This window comes from Eriocheir sinensis, chromosome 50 (genome assembly GCF_024679095.1).
Source record: "Eriocheir sinensis breed Jianghai 21 chromosome 50, ASM2467909v1, whole genome shotgun sequence".
NCBI classification, from domain to species: Eukaryota; Metazoa; Arthropoda; class Malacostraca; order Decapoda; family Varunidae; genus Eriocheir; species Eriocheir sinensis.
Window position 1 is genome coordinate 6429280 of NC_066558.1, and position 14328 is coordinate 6443607.

Here is a 14328-nt window from a genome sequence, read left to right on the forward strand (position 1 = left end):
TTTGGGGGGCAAGACGGAAGATGTTTGTTAAAAAGAGAATGTTAAAAAAAGACATTTATGGGTGAAAATGTTATGATTGTTTTGTTTTCTCAAGAAGCATAAAAAAAATATTGTGTTTGTACAGCGGAAAAAAAAAGTGTAGTCGTGAAGGAAAATATGCCACAAAATAAGTCGGAGTGGAAAGTAAGCGAGTGTGTTTCCAAGTGTGTGAAGTAATCTAAGTTGTTACGAGAAAGTGTGAAGAACGTAAATTTGTGTTTGTGAGATTGAATGGATTAAAAAAATACTTCATGTAGGGAGAGAGAAGAAATCATTGTTTATTTTCTGTGACTAATGTGCTGATTAAACGGTGGAGAGGAAACTGTGTGCACCAGGACAGGAAAACAGAAGGGAAAATATTCTTCTTGGAAAAACATAAATCTGCTCGTCTTGGTGGACTGAAGAGAAATTGAAGCCTTAAAGAATCAAATAGTGTACATAAAGTTGCTAAATCGAGAGGGAAAAAAGGGAAAATAAAGGCCTGATACAGAGAAAAGAAGATAGAATGCTTATTATTATGGGTAGTGTATAGTCGGAGTGTCGGAAGAGGAGTCAAATGAAAGTCTCAAAGGTCCAAAACAAAGCAAATGAGAGTCTGCAGAAAATGCGTATTATTAAGTAAGTGCATTTCCCGGATCCTTTCTCACAGTTGCGTCCTTCCTTGATGTAAAATAAAATAAAATGTAAAAAAAATTAACGGTTACGAGTGGGCAAGCAAGCCAAGACGGACAGACGGATGCGCCTTTGGAGTAAAAATTGATTCACCTCTGTAAACAAACTTAAAAGGAAAGGCGTAAAACAATGCAGGAAGAAAATTATTTAGTTAACTCCATCTTAGTTTAATAAAAGACAGTTCTGGTTGTTGGATGTTTGATTTCAGTCCTTTGTCGATGCGTGGGATTGGCAACAGTGATTATTTCTCTACTTGCATTTGAATGATTTTATTGAATTTTTTATTTTAACCTGGTAGCAGCTGGGATCATGTTTCTTAATGGTCCCTCTAAGCGAGAAAAATGAGAAAAAATCATCACTCACACAAACCATTTCATAATATATATCAACGCATTTGTGATCAGTTTATGTATCATCTATTTTTGGGGGTTTATATCATGGCACAAATTTGGCCCATCGCTGCTACCGGGTTAATAATAGGCAAGTGATTTTATCCCTTACTTTCTCTGTGTTTTTTTATCTAGTGGAATTCAAATTAGTGGACTTTAATGCATAACTGTGATATTTTAATGGCAGACTGTATTCTTATGTTGGTTAAGATAATGTATTGCTAAAAAATGTTCTAAACTGGAATATAATAGTGAAGAAGTTTCCCTGAAAGTAAATGGAACCTAATATTAATTTGGAACAAGAAAAACATATATAACACAAAGCAAAACTCCCAAACCAGCTGTCCAACTTCCTAATGCAAGAGTTGACCAGGATCTTCACTCCTTCATCCCTTTCTCTCTCTTGTAAACACTAGAATGGACTTGAGTTCTTTTATCTATCTCCTCCTTTTTATGCCTCAAGTCCTCAAAAAGGGAGTATGAAGACCTATCTAATCAAAACTGACAACTCTGGAATCTTGTATGTTCCTTTTCAAATAGTGTTGCTGGTATAGTTTTTTTTAATAGTTCTGTATTACTATTGGTCTACTTTGCTCGCATAAAAAAGGAGTATTGAAGAAAACCAGCAGAGGGCACATTTTTTTATCGTGTTTATTGGTATTGGTGAGCCGTTGGAAAGGGTAAAAGGTAATCAACATAAGTCACTGGCGGGAGAGGACGTCAGCTGTTCAGTGTTTACATTCATCAATCCTGGACGAGCATGTGTGTGAGGACGCTGACGAGGACTGCTGCGTGGGGTGACGGCAGGAGGGTCAGCAGGTGAGCTTCAGAGGGTCACAGAGAAGGTAGGTCAAAAGAGAGAGAATGTTGAGTATTTATTTCAGTATTTATTTCCTTTGCCAGTGTGACATCCGGGTTATTAGATTACCTTCCCCACGTTTCCCCGGGCACCCATTTATCCACCAGCCAGAAAGGAAGGATGGACAGATGGGTGGGCTGCACGCTGACTGTCCGAGCAGGTGTCGTGTTCCTCCGCGTCCTCCTGTTTCTGGCCGTCCGCGTTTTGTTAACAACCAAAAGGTGGATTTTTTTTTTTTTACAACAAAGGAAACAGCTCAAGGTCAGAAAAAAAGGAAACAATAATAAAAAAAGCCTGCTACTCGCTGCTCCTATAAAAAGAATCCAAAGAGGTGGCCGAAAGAGAGGTCATTTTCGGGAGGAGAGGTGTCCTGATACCCTCCTCTTGAAAGAGTTCAAGTCGTAGGCAGGAGGAAATACAGATGACGGAAGATTGTTTCAGAGTTTACCAGCGTGAGGGATGAAAGAGTGAAAATGCTGGTTAACTCTTGCATCAGGGGTTTGGACAGTATAGGGATGAGCATGAGAAGAAAGTCGCGTGCAGCGGGGCTGCGGGAGGGGGGGAGGCATGCAGTTATCTAGATCAGAAGAGCAGTCAGCATGAAAATATCGATAGAAGATAGAGAGGCAACATGGCGGCGGAAATTAAGAGGTAGTTCACTGCTATGAACATCGACGGATTCGTGTACGCAGCTGGCCGGGTGTACCTGGCTGCCACCCCCCCCAGTGTCTTTGCAGTACGGGATGGCAGATTGTTTTATTCGGTATATTATTCTAGCGTTTGCCCTTTGAGACTCCGGGGAATGCGACGGTAAACAAAACGGACGGACAGAAATAGGAGGACCCGGAGAAACACGACACCGGGATTCGAACCCTGACCCGTGGCAGTCACAAAGAGGGGGGGGGGGGGTATTGATACATCGCCCACCTTATGACGACATCCCAGGGGTTCCTCAGGTCAAGTTTCCATGCACCTCATTTCCCTTACCAAGTACCTCACAGCAGGATTCACCACCTTGCTCTAGACACGAGATTTGTGGGCGTCCCCTTGGCCTCCTCCACTCAAGGTTGTCTGATTCACACTACCCTGTGAGTAGAGAGAGAGAGAGAGAGAGAGAGAGAGAAGGTCCGCAGAGTATAATGGCGTTCTTAAATTATTATCATGCACTCCAAATCCTGCACTGTATTTTAATTCATTCTATTAATTATACGTTTACACAGAGTAGCATATGATAGAGGTAGAAACACTCTGCCATTCCCCTCCCTTATCATTCTCATTAATTAATCTGATAATTAAATAACCGTATATTAAAAGTAAGTAGTAGACTATGCGACGGAGATGAGCACTGAGGCCACGCGCAGCTATAGCCTATGCCATTAACATTACCTATACGGCTATACCTATCCTCAAATTACTATTATTTAGCCATATGTTAGTTAAACCTCCCCTGGCTTCCTCTGTTTACTCTCTCTCTCTCTCTCTCTCTCTCTCTCTCTCTCTCTCTCTCTCTCTCTCTCACACACACACACACACACACACACTCAACTTTTCTCCTCTTATATATAATTTACAACTACATGTATAACTGTTCTTGCTAATTCTTATTTCACTATTTACATAATTATCCTCCCTTCTCCTTTGCTGTGTACTTTTGCAACAATAAACCATCAAATCAATCATTCATCTAAAACAAAAACATTATGCTGGATCTAGAACGCTGGCATGAGTCAAAAAGAGACGGAGCGTGGCACTGCGGCAAAGCGCGCCACCTCCTCGCAGTGTTACCAGACCCCTTTATCATCCTCTCCTCTCCCTTGTGTCGCAGTGTGAGATGGATCTATAGCAATGCAGTCCGTGAACCCCGTGACCTGACCTTAGTTCCGGGGTCACGGGGGGGTAGGGGGGAGGGAGGGGTCATACTGCGCGCACACACACACATCTCTCCTATACAAACTTACCTGCAGAGAGAGAGAGAGAGAGAGAGAGGCTAACGGTATATTCCTCTTATGTGCGTTGAGTTGACCCTTCTTGCACACACACACACACACACACACACACACACACAATCTTCGCCTTTCATCATCAGCATTATAAGAGAGAGAGAGAGAGAGAGAGAGAGAGAGAGAGAGAGAGAGAGAGAGAGAGAGACCAATTAAACGATGTACCCAAAATTCACTCCATAACCTTGTCTCTCTCTTTCTCTCTCTCTCTCTCTCTCTCTCATTCCTTTATCTGATTGGTAAGGAAATGATCAAGGTGTGTGTGTGTGTGTGTGTGTGTGTGTGTCATGAAGATTGGGAGCTTATACAGTGTCGCAACGGAGAGAGAGAGAGAGAGAGAGAGAGAGAGAGAGAGAGAGAGAGCGTGGGCAGGGATTATCTTGTTCCTTTAATCCCACGCACACAGTCTAGTCACTTGCTCTAAACTTTCACTTTCTCTTTATTTATTTACTTTACTTTTTCCTTTAATTCCTTCCTTTCCTTTATTTCCCTTATTCCTTTTCTTTCATTTTAACTGTCTGCATTTTTTTCCTTCCTCTACTTTATTTCTTTATTTCCTTATTACTTCCTTCATATATTTTCTTCGTTTTCTTCCTCCCTTTCCTTCCTTCCTTCCTTCCTTTCCTTTCTTTCCCTTATTCCTTTTCTTTCATCTTTAACTGTCTTCTTTTTTTCCTTCCTCTACTTTCTTTCTTTACTTCAATTTTCAACTTTCTTCTTTTTAATTCCTTCATATATTTTCTTCGTTTTCTTCCTCCCTTTCCTTCCTTCCTTCCTTTACTTTCTTTCCCTTATTCCTTTTCTTTCATCTTTAACTGTCTTCCTTTTTTCCTTCCTCTCTTTCTTTACTTCAATTTTCAACTTTCTTCTTTTTAATTCCTTCTTATATTTTCTTCGTTTTCTTCCTCCCTTTCCTTCCTTCCTTCCTTCTTACTTTCCTTCCTTCCTTCCTTCCTTCCTTCCTTTCCTTCCTTCCGTCCTTCCTTCCTTCCTTCCTTCCTCCTTTAGATATGAATCCCTAATGCCACGTGTAGGTCTCTCTCTCTCTCTCTCTCTCTCTCTCTCTCTCTCTCTCTCTCTCTCTCTCTGTCCTTCCGCGTCGTTGCCACAGTGCGCACATCTGTATCCTTGACCCCTTGAACTCCTATTATTATTTCTTATAGGTAGAGGAAGGTCAGTAAGAAGGAAGGAAGGAAAGTAAAGGGAAGGGAGGAGGAAAGGAAGGGAGAAGGTTAGGTAAGGTAAGGGAAGGTAGAAAGGAATGAAGAAAGAAAGGAAGGAAGGAATAAGGTGAGGGAATGGAAGGGAAAGGAAGGGAAGGGAAGGTAGAAAGGAATGAAAAAGAAAGGAAGGGAGGAATAAGGTGAGGGAGTGGAAGGGAAAGGAAGGGAAGGGAAGGTAGAAAGGAATGAAGAAAGAAAGGAAGGGAGGAATAAGGTGAGGGAATGGAAGGGAAAGGAAGGGAAGGGAAGGAAGGAAGGAGGGGAAGGGTAGGTAAGGGAAGGGAAAGGAAGGGAAGGTAGAAAGGAATGAAGAAAGGAAGGAAGGAAGGAGGGGAAGGTGAGGGAATGGAAGGGAAGGAATAAAGAAAGAAAGGAAGAAGGGGAAGGTGAGGGAATGGAAGGGAAAGGAAGGAAGGAAGGAAGGAAGGGAAGGTGAGGGAATGGAAGGGAAAGGAAGGGAAGTGAAGGTAGAAAGGAAGGAAGAAAGAATGAAGGGAAGGAAGGAAGGAGGGGAAGGTGAGGGAATGGATGGGAAGGGAAGGAAGGAAGGAGGAAAGGAAGGAAGGAAGGTGGGCAGGAAGGAAGGGAAGGGAAGGTAAGGGAAAGGAAGAGAAGGTAGAAAAGGAAGGAAGGGAAGGTGAGGGAATGGAAGGGAAGGGAAGGAAGGAAGGAAGAAAGGAAGGGAAGGGAAGGTGAGGGAATGGAAGGGAAAGGAAGAAAGGAAGGGAGGGGAAGGTAGAAAGGAAGGAAGGAAGGTAAAGTTAGGTAAGGTAAGGAAAGGTAGGAAAGTAAGAGTGATATAGAGGTTTGTATGTCTGCCTATGTATGTATGTATGTATGTATGTAAGTATGTATGTATGTATGTATGTATGTATATGTAAGGTAGAATCTGGGTCAATATCACCTTTGTTCACACACACACACACACACACACACACACACACACACACACACACACACACACACACACACACACACACACACACACACACACATGTATACACGATTATGCAAACATGCACTTGTGAGTCATTATATGTTTGTTTGTTTGTTTGTTTGTGTGTGTTTGTGTGTGTGTGTTAAATTTTCTCGCGTGTATATTCTCTTTTTCATATATTTTCCTTCTTTTTCCTTTTGTATTTTTTTCTTGCATATATAAGTAAAGAGGCGGGTCAAGGACTGGAACAAGCGAGGAGGAGAGAAAATATACTGTTCAATTATGGTAATGAATAGAAAGTAAACAACAACAATAACAACAACAACAATAATAATAATGATAATACAAGAGAGAAATATAGATAGAAAGGCAGAAAATAGATAAATAGATAGATAAATAGATGAATAGAGTAGATTGTAGATAGATAGATAAATAGATATACCTAAATCGAGTTCGTATACCATCATAAATAGATAGATAGATAGATAGACAGGCAGGTAATACATATACAAGACAGATTTATAAAAGACAGATAGACAGTGAAATAGATATATAGACAGATAGACAGACAGGATAGAGAGATAGAGAGATGGATGGATAGATAGACATACTCATCTTAATTGATATATCTATACAAAACAAGGTATTTTTCATCATGTAAACTTTCACCAACAATCATAAGCATTTATCCGAGTGACAAGTGCGAAAAAATGGACCGAATGACGTCATACAATTAAAACACACACACACACACACACACACACACACACACACACACACACACACACACACAGCTGTCACATCACCCACTTAGTCACGTTTATATAAGGAAGTTGTGGTCACCGTCTTTAAATATATACATACATACTATTTTTTTTTCCTTAGTTACCGTTGACGCATGTGGAAATCTCACACACACACACACACACACACACGTTTTTCCTCCTTCCTTCCTTTCTCTATAATCTTTCTCTTACTTATTTTTCTTTTATCTTTCTTTCATATATTTCTTCTTCCTTCTGTGTTTAGTTCTTTCTCTTCGTTTCTTTATTTTCTTTTATTATCTCTATTTAGTTATATTTTTTTCCACACACACACACACACACACACACACACACACACACACACACACACACATATCTCGGAACAGTGTGTAAAAAAAAAAGTTTATATAAGTTAAGAAAGTTGCATGAGAATGGGTGATAAAATAAGGAACACATATTGACAGGAACACACACACACACACACACACACACGCACACAGATCAATACTCAAGGTCATGTACATACACAATAAGTAATGGAATTTCCTGAGGGTGGAATGCATATGTGTGTGTGTGTGTGTGTGTGTGTGTGAAAAGATAAATGAATGAATTAAGACAAAGGAAAATAAATGAACGAAGAGAAAGAACTAAACACAAAAGAAAGAAAAGAAATATAAGAGAAAAAGATTATAGAGAAAGGACGGAAAGAGGAAAAACGTGTGTGTGTGTGTGTGTGTGTGTGTGTGTGTGTGTGTGTGTGTGTGTGTGTGTGTGTAAACCTTCCGTAGACTTTTCTTCCTCAAATTCATGACTAACTTTTCTTTATTATTTTTCTTCTTTTACTTCTTTACTTTTACTAAACCAAAATCCAAAGGAGGGATATGAGTCCCCCTCCAAATAATAAAGCAAAACACTATCATAGGAAAACCAGGAACCCAATATAACATAATAAAACAGTGGTACCACCATTCAGAGAGACAAAGAGAAGGTTATTTAAGAGAGACAGAGTGAGGGAGAGAGAGTCAGGTCAGAGGTCATTGGTTGATGTTTACGCGTTCGCCGGTCTTAGGATTATACCAGTCAGGGAAAATCATTCATATGTAGGTGTTGGCTATTTACAATACAGCACAGTCTTTTGTTAGGTTTGGTACGTATATATAGTGTTTGGAGGCTCAAAAATTAAACGCCTCCAACATAGAAACATAAACATTGGGTAGAATCTCATTAAAACTTGATAAAATTTTCTCTTTTTCCGCTTCTTTTCCCCTTCTTTTCCCCTTCTTCCTCTTTCTTCCTCCATCCTGTCTTCCTCGATTTCTTCCTCTTCCTTCCATCCATAAAATTTTCTCTTTTTCCGCTTCTTTTCCCCTTCTTCCTCTTTCTTCTTCCATTCTGTCTTCCTCGATTTCTTCCCCTTCCTTCCATCCATAAAATTTTCTCTTTTTCCTCTTCTTTTCCCCTCTTTCCTCTTTCTCCTTCCATCCTGTCTTCCTCGATTTCTTCCTCTTCCTCCTTCCATCCTGTCTTCCTCCTCAATACAACACTCTTTTCAGGCCAGATAGGAGGTTTAATTGGTTTATCACAGTCCCACAGGGCAGCAAAAGGGAAGGGCTGACCTGACCCATACAGATGACAGCTCCTCAACCCAAATACTAATAAAACACACCAATAACCCAATAAAATATACTAAAATAGTCTAGAAATGCGGTTTATCAGGTTTATGATAGTCCCCCATGGCATTGGAGACTGGGAGGGGCTGACTAGACCTTTACAAATGACAGTTCCTTAACAAAAACACTTAAATACCAACAAAAAACTTCATTAAAACAGGCCAGAGACGAGGTTTATCAGGTTTTTCTAGGTTTATGACAGTCCCCCATGGCATTGGAGACGAGGAGGGGCTGACATGACCCCAAAGAACGATAAACACTCACCCAAACCACCTTAAAACACACCAAAGACCCATTAAAACACACTAAAACAGTCTGGAGGGGCTGACCTGACCTTTCTAAACCCCAGACCCACAGAGAAACGTCATATAACCAACCATAAACCCAATAAAACACAGTAAAACAAGCTAGAAATGTGGTTTATCAGGTTTATTTAGTTTATCACAGTTCCCCATGGCATTGGAGACGGGGAGGGGCTGACCTGACCCCAATGAATGATAAACACTCAACTAAACCCACCTTAAAACACACCAAAGACCCATTAAAACACACTAAAACATGCCAGGGAGGAGGTTTAAGAGGTTTATCAGGTTTATTCAAGTTTATCACAGTCCCCCATGCCATTGGAGACGGGGAGGGGTTGACCTGACCCCAATGAATGATAAACACTCAACCAAACCCACCTTAAAACACACCAAAGACCCATTAAAACACACTAAAACATGCCAGGGGGAAGGTTTAAGCGGTTTACTGGGTTTATTTCAGTCCCCCATAAGGCAGCAGAGTAGGGAGGGGCTGACCTAATCTTTCTAAACCCCAAACCCACAGAGATACATCATATAACCAACCATAAACCAAATAAAACAGACTAAAACAAGCTAGAAATATGGTTTATGAGGTTTATGCAAGTTTATCACAGTTCCCCATGGCATTGGAGACGGGGAGGGGCTGACCTGACCCCAAAGAACGATAAACACTCAACCAAACCCACCTTAAAACACACCAAAGACCCATTAAAGTACACTAAAACATGCCAGAGAGGAGGTTTAAGCGGTTTACTGGGTTTATTTCAGTCCCCCATAAGGCAGCAGAGTAGGGAGGGGCTGACCTAACCTTTCTAAACCCCAAACCCACAGAGATACGTCATATAATCAACCATAAGTCCAATAAAACAGACTAAAACTAGCTAGAAATATGGTTTATGAGGTTTATGCAAGTTTATCACAGTCCCCCATGGCATTGGAGACGGGGAGGGGCTGACCTGACCCCAAAGAACGATAAACACTCAACCAAACCCACCTTAAAACACACCGAAGACCCATTAAAACACACTAAAACAGGTCAGGGAGGAGGTTTAAGAGGTTTATCAGGTTTATTCAAGTTTATCACAGTCCCCCATGGCATTGGAGACGGGGAGGGGCTGACCTGACCCCAAAGAACGATAAACACTCAACCAAACCCACCTTAAAACACACCAAAGACCCATTAAAGTACACTAAAACAAGCTAGAAATGTGGTTTAAGAGGTTTACAGGGTTTATTTCAGTGCCCCAGAGCAGGAGCATCAGGGCCAGCCCCAACAGATGGCAGGCATGTCTGTTTTCCCCTCACAGTGAAATCACAGTCTGGGGCTACAATGCCAGCAGGTGAGGCCACAGGTGTGCACTGTGGCCTTAAATTAACCCGAAAAAACAGGTTATAGGCCTTGAGGAGCCCCCAAAATGAGCCTAATCATGGACAATAGACTGGAGAGTACGGCAACGGAGGCAGAAGTGAAGAAGCTGCAGGCATTAGTGAAGGAGCTGGAGCTGCAGAACGAGGAGCTGAGGACAGAACGTCAGCAGCTCATGAAGGAGGGAGGATCTAGCACCCCACACAGCCTCCCCTCAGCCCCTGCCACCCCTAAGAAGCAGCCGAGTGAGAATTTAGATGCCATGGCGCCCCTGGGTCTTGAGGAGGAGAGTTTGAGTGATGAGGAGACATGGTGAGTGGGCAACCCTTTTTTTTTCGTGTTTTCTCCTTTCTCTTTTCATCTATTTTCCCTCGTTTTTGGTTCTTTTGAGTCCTTCAGTATCCTTCTTTGCCTTTCCATCTTCGTTCCTCTTTCCCTCTCTCTTCTTCTCTTCTTTCTCCTCTCCCTTTCTCTTTTTCTCCTTTCTCTGTTTATCTATTTTCCCTCGTTTTTGGTTCTTTTGAGTCCTTCAGTATCCTTCTTTGCCTTCCCATCTTCGTTCCTCTTTCCCTTTCTCTCCTTCCCTTCTTTCTCCTCTCCCTTTCTCTTTTTCTTATGTCTCTGTCTTTCTCTTTTCATCTATTTTCCCTCGTTTTTGGTTCTTTTGAGTCCTTCAGTATCCTTCTTTGCCTTCCCATCTTCGTTCCTCTTTCCCTTTCTCTCCTTCCCTTCTTCCTCCTCTCCCTTTCTCTTTTTCTTATGTCTCTATCTCTCTTTTTATCTATTTTCCCTCGTTTTTGGTTCTTTTGAGTCCTTCAGTATCCTTCTTTGCCTTCCCATCTTCGTTCCTCTTTCCCTTTCTCTCCTTCCCTTCTTCCTCTCCCTTTCTCTTTCTCCCCTTCTTCCTTTCCTCTTTTTCTTATTTCTCTGTTTCATATTAGAGCTTTTATCAATATCCTCTTCTTTCTTTCCTTCCCTTCATCCTTTTTTCTCCTCTTCTTCCCTTTCTCCTTCCCTTCGTCTTCCTCCTTTCTCTTTTTCCCTTCCCCTTTTCTTTCTCTGTCTCCCTTTTAAGACATTCATATCATAGTTATTGTCAATATCCTTTTTTCCTTTCCTTTCCTTCATCCTTTTTTCTCCTCCTCCTCCCTTTCTCTTTCCTTTCTTCCTCCTCCTTTCTCTTTTTCGTTTATTTAAGCCATCAAAATTATTATTCTTTTTCGTGGTATCATTTTCTTCCTTTCCTTCTTCCTTCCTTCTTCCCATTTCTTTCTTTCCCTTCTTTCATCTCCTTTCTCTTTTTCTGCTTTCCCTCTCTCCTTCCAAGCCATCAAAATTCTTCTTTCTTCTTCTTGGTATTCCTTTCTTCCTTTCCTCTTTCCTTCCTCTTCCCCTTTCTCTCCTTCCCTTCTTCCTCCCCTTTCTTTTTTCTCTCTTCTATATCACCAAATTAACAATCTTTCTCTTCCTCTTCTTTTTCTTTGCCATTTTCCTCCTCCTCCCCATTTCCCTTTCTCTCTGTTCTTTCCCTTTCTCCTTCAGTGTTTCCCTTCTCTTCCTTTCTGCCAGTTGTTTTAATGTTAGTAATTTCAGTTAAATATTCAAGGTTACACTTTTCTAATAGCACAGTAAAATATAGAGAGGGCGGGTTACTGAGTTAGCTGTGGATATATTTTTTACTTTTGAGTCTGGGTTACAAATTAAGATTATAAATACAAGCTTACATATCAATAATGGCAATACAGTTTAAAGGCGGCAGGGTACGAAGTTAGATTAGGATATATTTTCTTTAGTTTGATTCTGGGTTACATATGAAAGTTAAATGTTAAGGTCACATATTAGAGTTATAAAAGCATACATATCTTGAATAGCACCAAATACTATAATGAATGGAGGGGGCGTGGCACTGAATTAGCTTGGGTTATATTTTCCTAAGTTTGATTCTGGGTTCAGCAGTGAATGGGTACCAGGTATTAATTGGGGGTTGTGTCCTGTCTCCTGAGATCTGCTCCCTTCTCCTATAATTCCTTCCCCTTCTGTCTCTCTCAGGCATATGACCACAGATGTTGCGCCGACTAAACGAAACTTTCTTTTTGATTCTGGGTTACATATCAAAGTTACATGTTAAGGTCATAATATTAGGGTTATAAAAGCATACATATCTTGAATAGCACAGAATATAATGCATGGAGGGGGCGTGGCACTGAATTAGCTTGGGTTATATTTGCCTAAGTTTGGTTTCAGGTTGCATATCAGGGTCATATTGTTAGCCCAGTAATATATGAAAGGGGTTGGGCACTGAATTAGGTTAGGATATATATTCTGTAGATTAGTTCTGGGGGACATTAGTTACACATTAAAATCACATATCAAAGTTATATAATAAGGTCACATAGCAGGGTTACATATATTTAATGGGACAGTAGGATAGGTATATATGGAGGGGGTGGGGCACTGTATTAGATTGATTAGGGGTCGCTTTCACAGTCATTTTGTTTGTTTTTATCGTTACCAATGGCGGCGATTGCTGCTAGAGTATTTCCACGTAAAACTGGCCGATGGGGTAGTGGCGGCTGCAGGGTTAGCCTAGCCCAGCACCTTACCACACACTCTCAACACCTCTCGCTTCCTCTGCAGCCGCCACTACCCCATAGGCTAGTTTCACGTGGAAAACTATAGCATCGATCGGCGCCATTGGTAACGATCAAAACAAACAAAACGACTGTGATAGCGGCCCTAGGAGTTCAAAAATGCGCCTCTCACTTGACTCCTTTTCAGAAATAAGTAATAAGACAACAAAAACAAAGAACGTGATTTGCACAACATTGCATTGGTATTTTCACATCTTTATTGATCTAGAGAAGTGATGGAGAGGGGAAAGAAAGTTGAACACAGACCCAGTTACAAAATACATATTAGGCAATTAGGTCATTGGGTTGAATCTGTAAGTACTTGTTCAAGAGTGCTAGTAAATGAAACAGCCAGCCCCCATATGTTTAAATATTATGTGTCTCCCTGTTTTTCTGTTCTTTATATGCAGCTTGTTAAATTAAACCATTATTATTATTACGTTATTGTTATTATTATCATCATCATCATCATCATCATCATCATCATCACATTGACCCTGAAAATGATTAATCGAGAAGAGCTTCTTTATTAACTAGGTCACATAGTTTGCAAAGAGTGTTATGTCACGTAATCAATGTCTGAAATGGTTATTATGTTGGTGTATTATTAGTTTTGGTTAATGTTGATTCTGCTGCTAATTAAGATATAGACCTTATTATTTATTGTGAACTTCAGCCTTATCAGCTTCATTACAGTATCTCCTTATCTAATTAGGCTTACTTGTTGAGGAGGTAGAGTATATACTTGATTAGGGGGGTATTGAGCAGGTAGAGTACTTGATTACGGGGGTTTAATATGTTGTGCAGTCTTGTCAACCTCAACGTCATTATGGGATCTCCATTTCTAAATAGCTTGACTTAATGATGAAGGATTTTAGTGAAGGCTAGTACGAAGGACACTCAGTTAGGGGGTTAATGATAAGATTTTCAATTTAGGAGACTGGACAAGGATACAAGAGAGGAAAAAGGTGTAATAGGAATCCAGCTAAATGAATGATGAAAATGATGAAGGATTTTAGTTAAGGTTAATATGAAGGAGACTCAGTTAGGGGTTTAATAATATGTTTTGTAATGTAGGAGACTGGACAAGGATACAGGAGAGAGAAAAAAATGTAGGAAACTAACCAAGGACACAAGAGTAAATAAGTATAGGAGTCTGCCAAGAAAAATAAATAAAGAAATAAAATAGGAAACTGATCAAGGTCTCAAGAAATAAAATGTAGGAGACTGACCAAGCACATAATAAAAAAGAGAAAATATAGGAAACTAACCAAGGATGCAAGAGTAAATAAGTATAGGAGACCATCAAGAAAAATAAATAAAAAAATAAAATAGAAAACTGATCAAGGAGAGAAGAAATAAAGGAGACTCGCCAATCACACAAGAGGAAATAAGTATAGGAGACTCAAGAAAAATAGATAAAGAAATAAAATAGAAAACTGATCAAGAATTCAATAGATATACTGTAGGAGGC

At 40.3% G+C, this 14328-nt stretch overlaps 2 protein-coding genes across 17 annotated transcripts in view; both read left to right on the forward strand.

Moving 5' to 3' along the window:
* The window catches only part of LOC126982330 (C-terminal-binding protein-like), a 72330-nt gene extending 71430 nt beyond the window's left edge, over window positions 1-900 (forward strand). For all 10 annotated transcript variants that reach the window (XM_050834326.1, XM_050834333.1, XM_050834324.1 and 7 more), the window contains exon 12: window positions 1-900. This exon is cut by the window's left edge and continues 1618 nt beyond it. The gene's annotated coding sequence lies outside the window, so the exon portion shown is untranslated.
* A 944-nt stretch (window positions 901-1844) lies between these two features.
* LOC126982339 (SLAIN motif-containing protein 2-like) overlaps window positions 1845-14328 on the forward strand; it is a 42356-nt gene continuing 29872 nt past the window's right edge. For 2 of the 7 annotated variants that reach the window (XR_007735108.1, XM_050834352.1), the window contains exon 1: window positions 9991-10536. Coding sequence is in view for 5 of the 7 variants with exons in the window: in XM_050834352.1 (XP_050690309.1) it covers window positions 10274-10536 (263 nt within the window). In the remaining 2 variants the exon portion in view is untranslated. Of the gene's footprint in view, window positions 1946-9990; window positions 10537-14328 lie in introns of those variants that run through there. The other 5 variants (XM_050834349.1, XR_007735107.1, XM_050834351.1 and 2 more) reach the window with 5 other exon arrangements.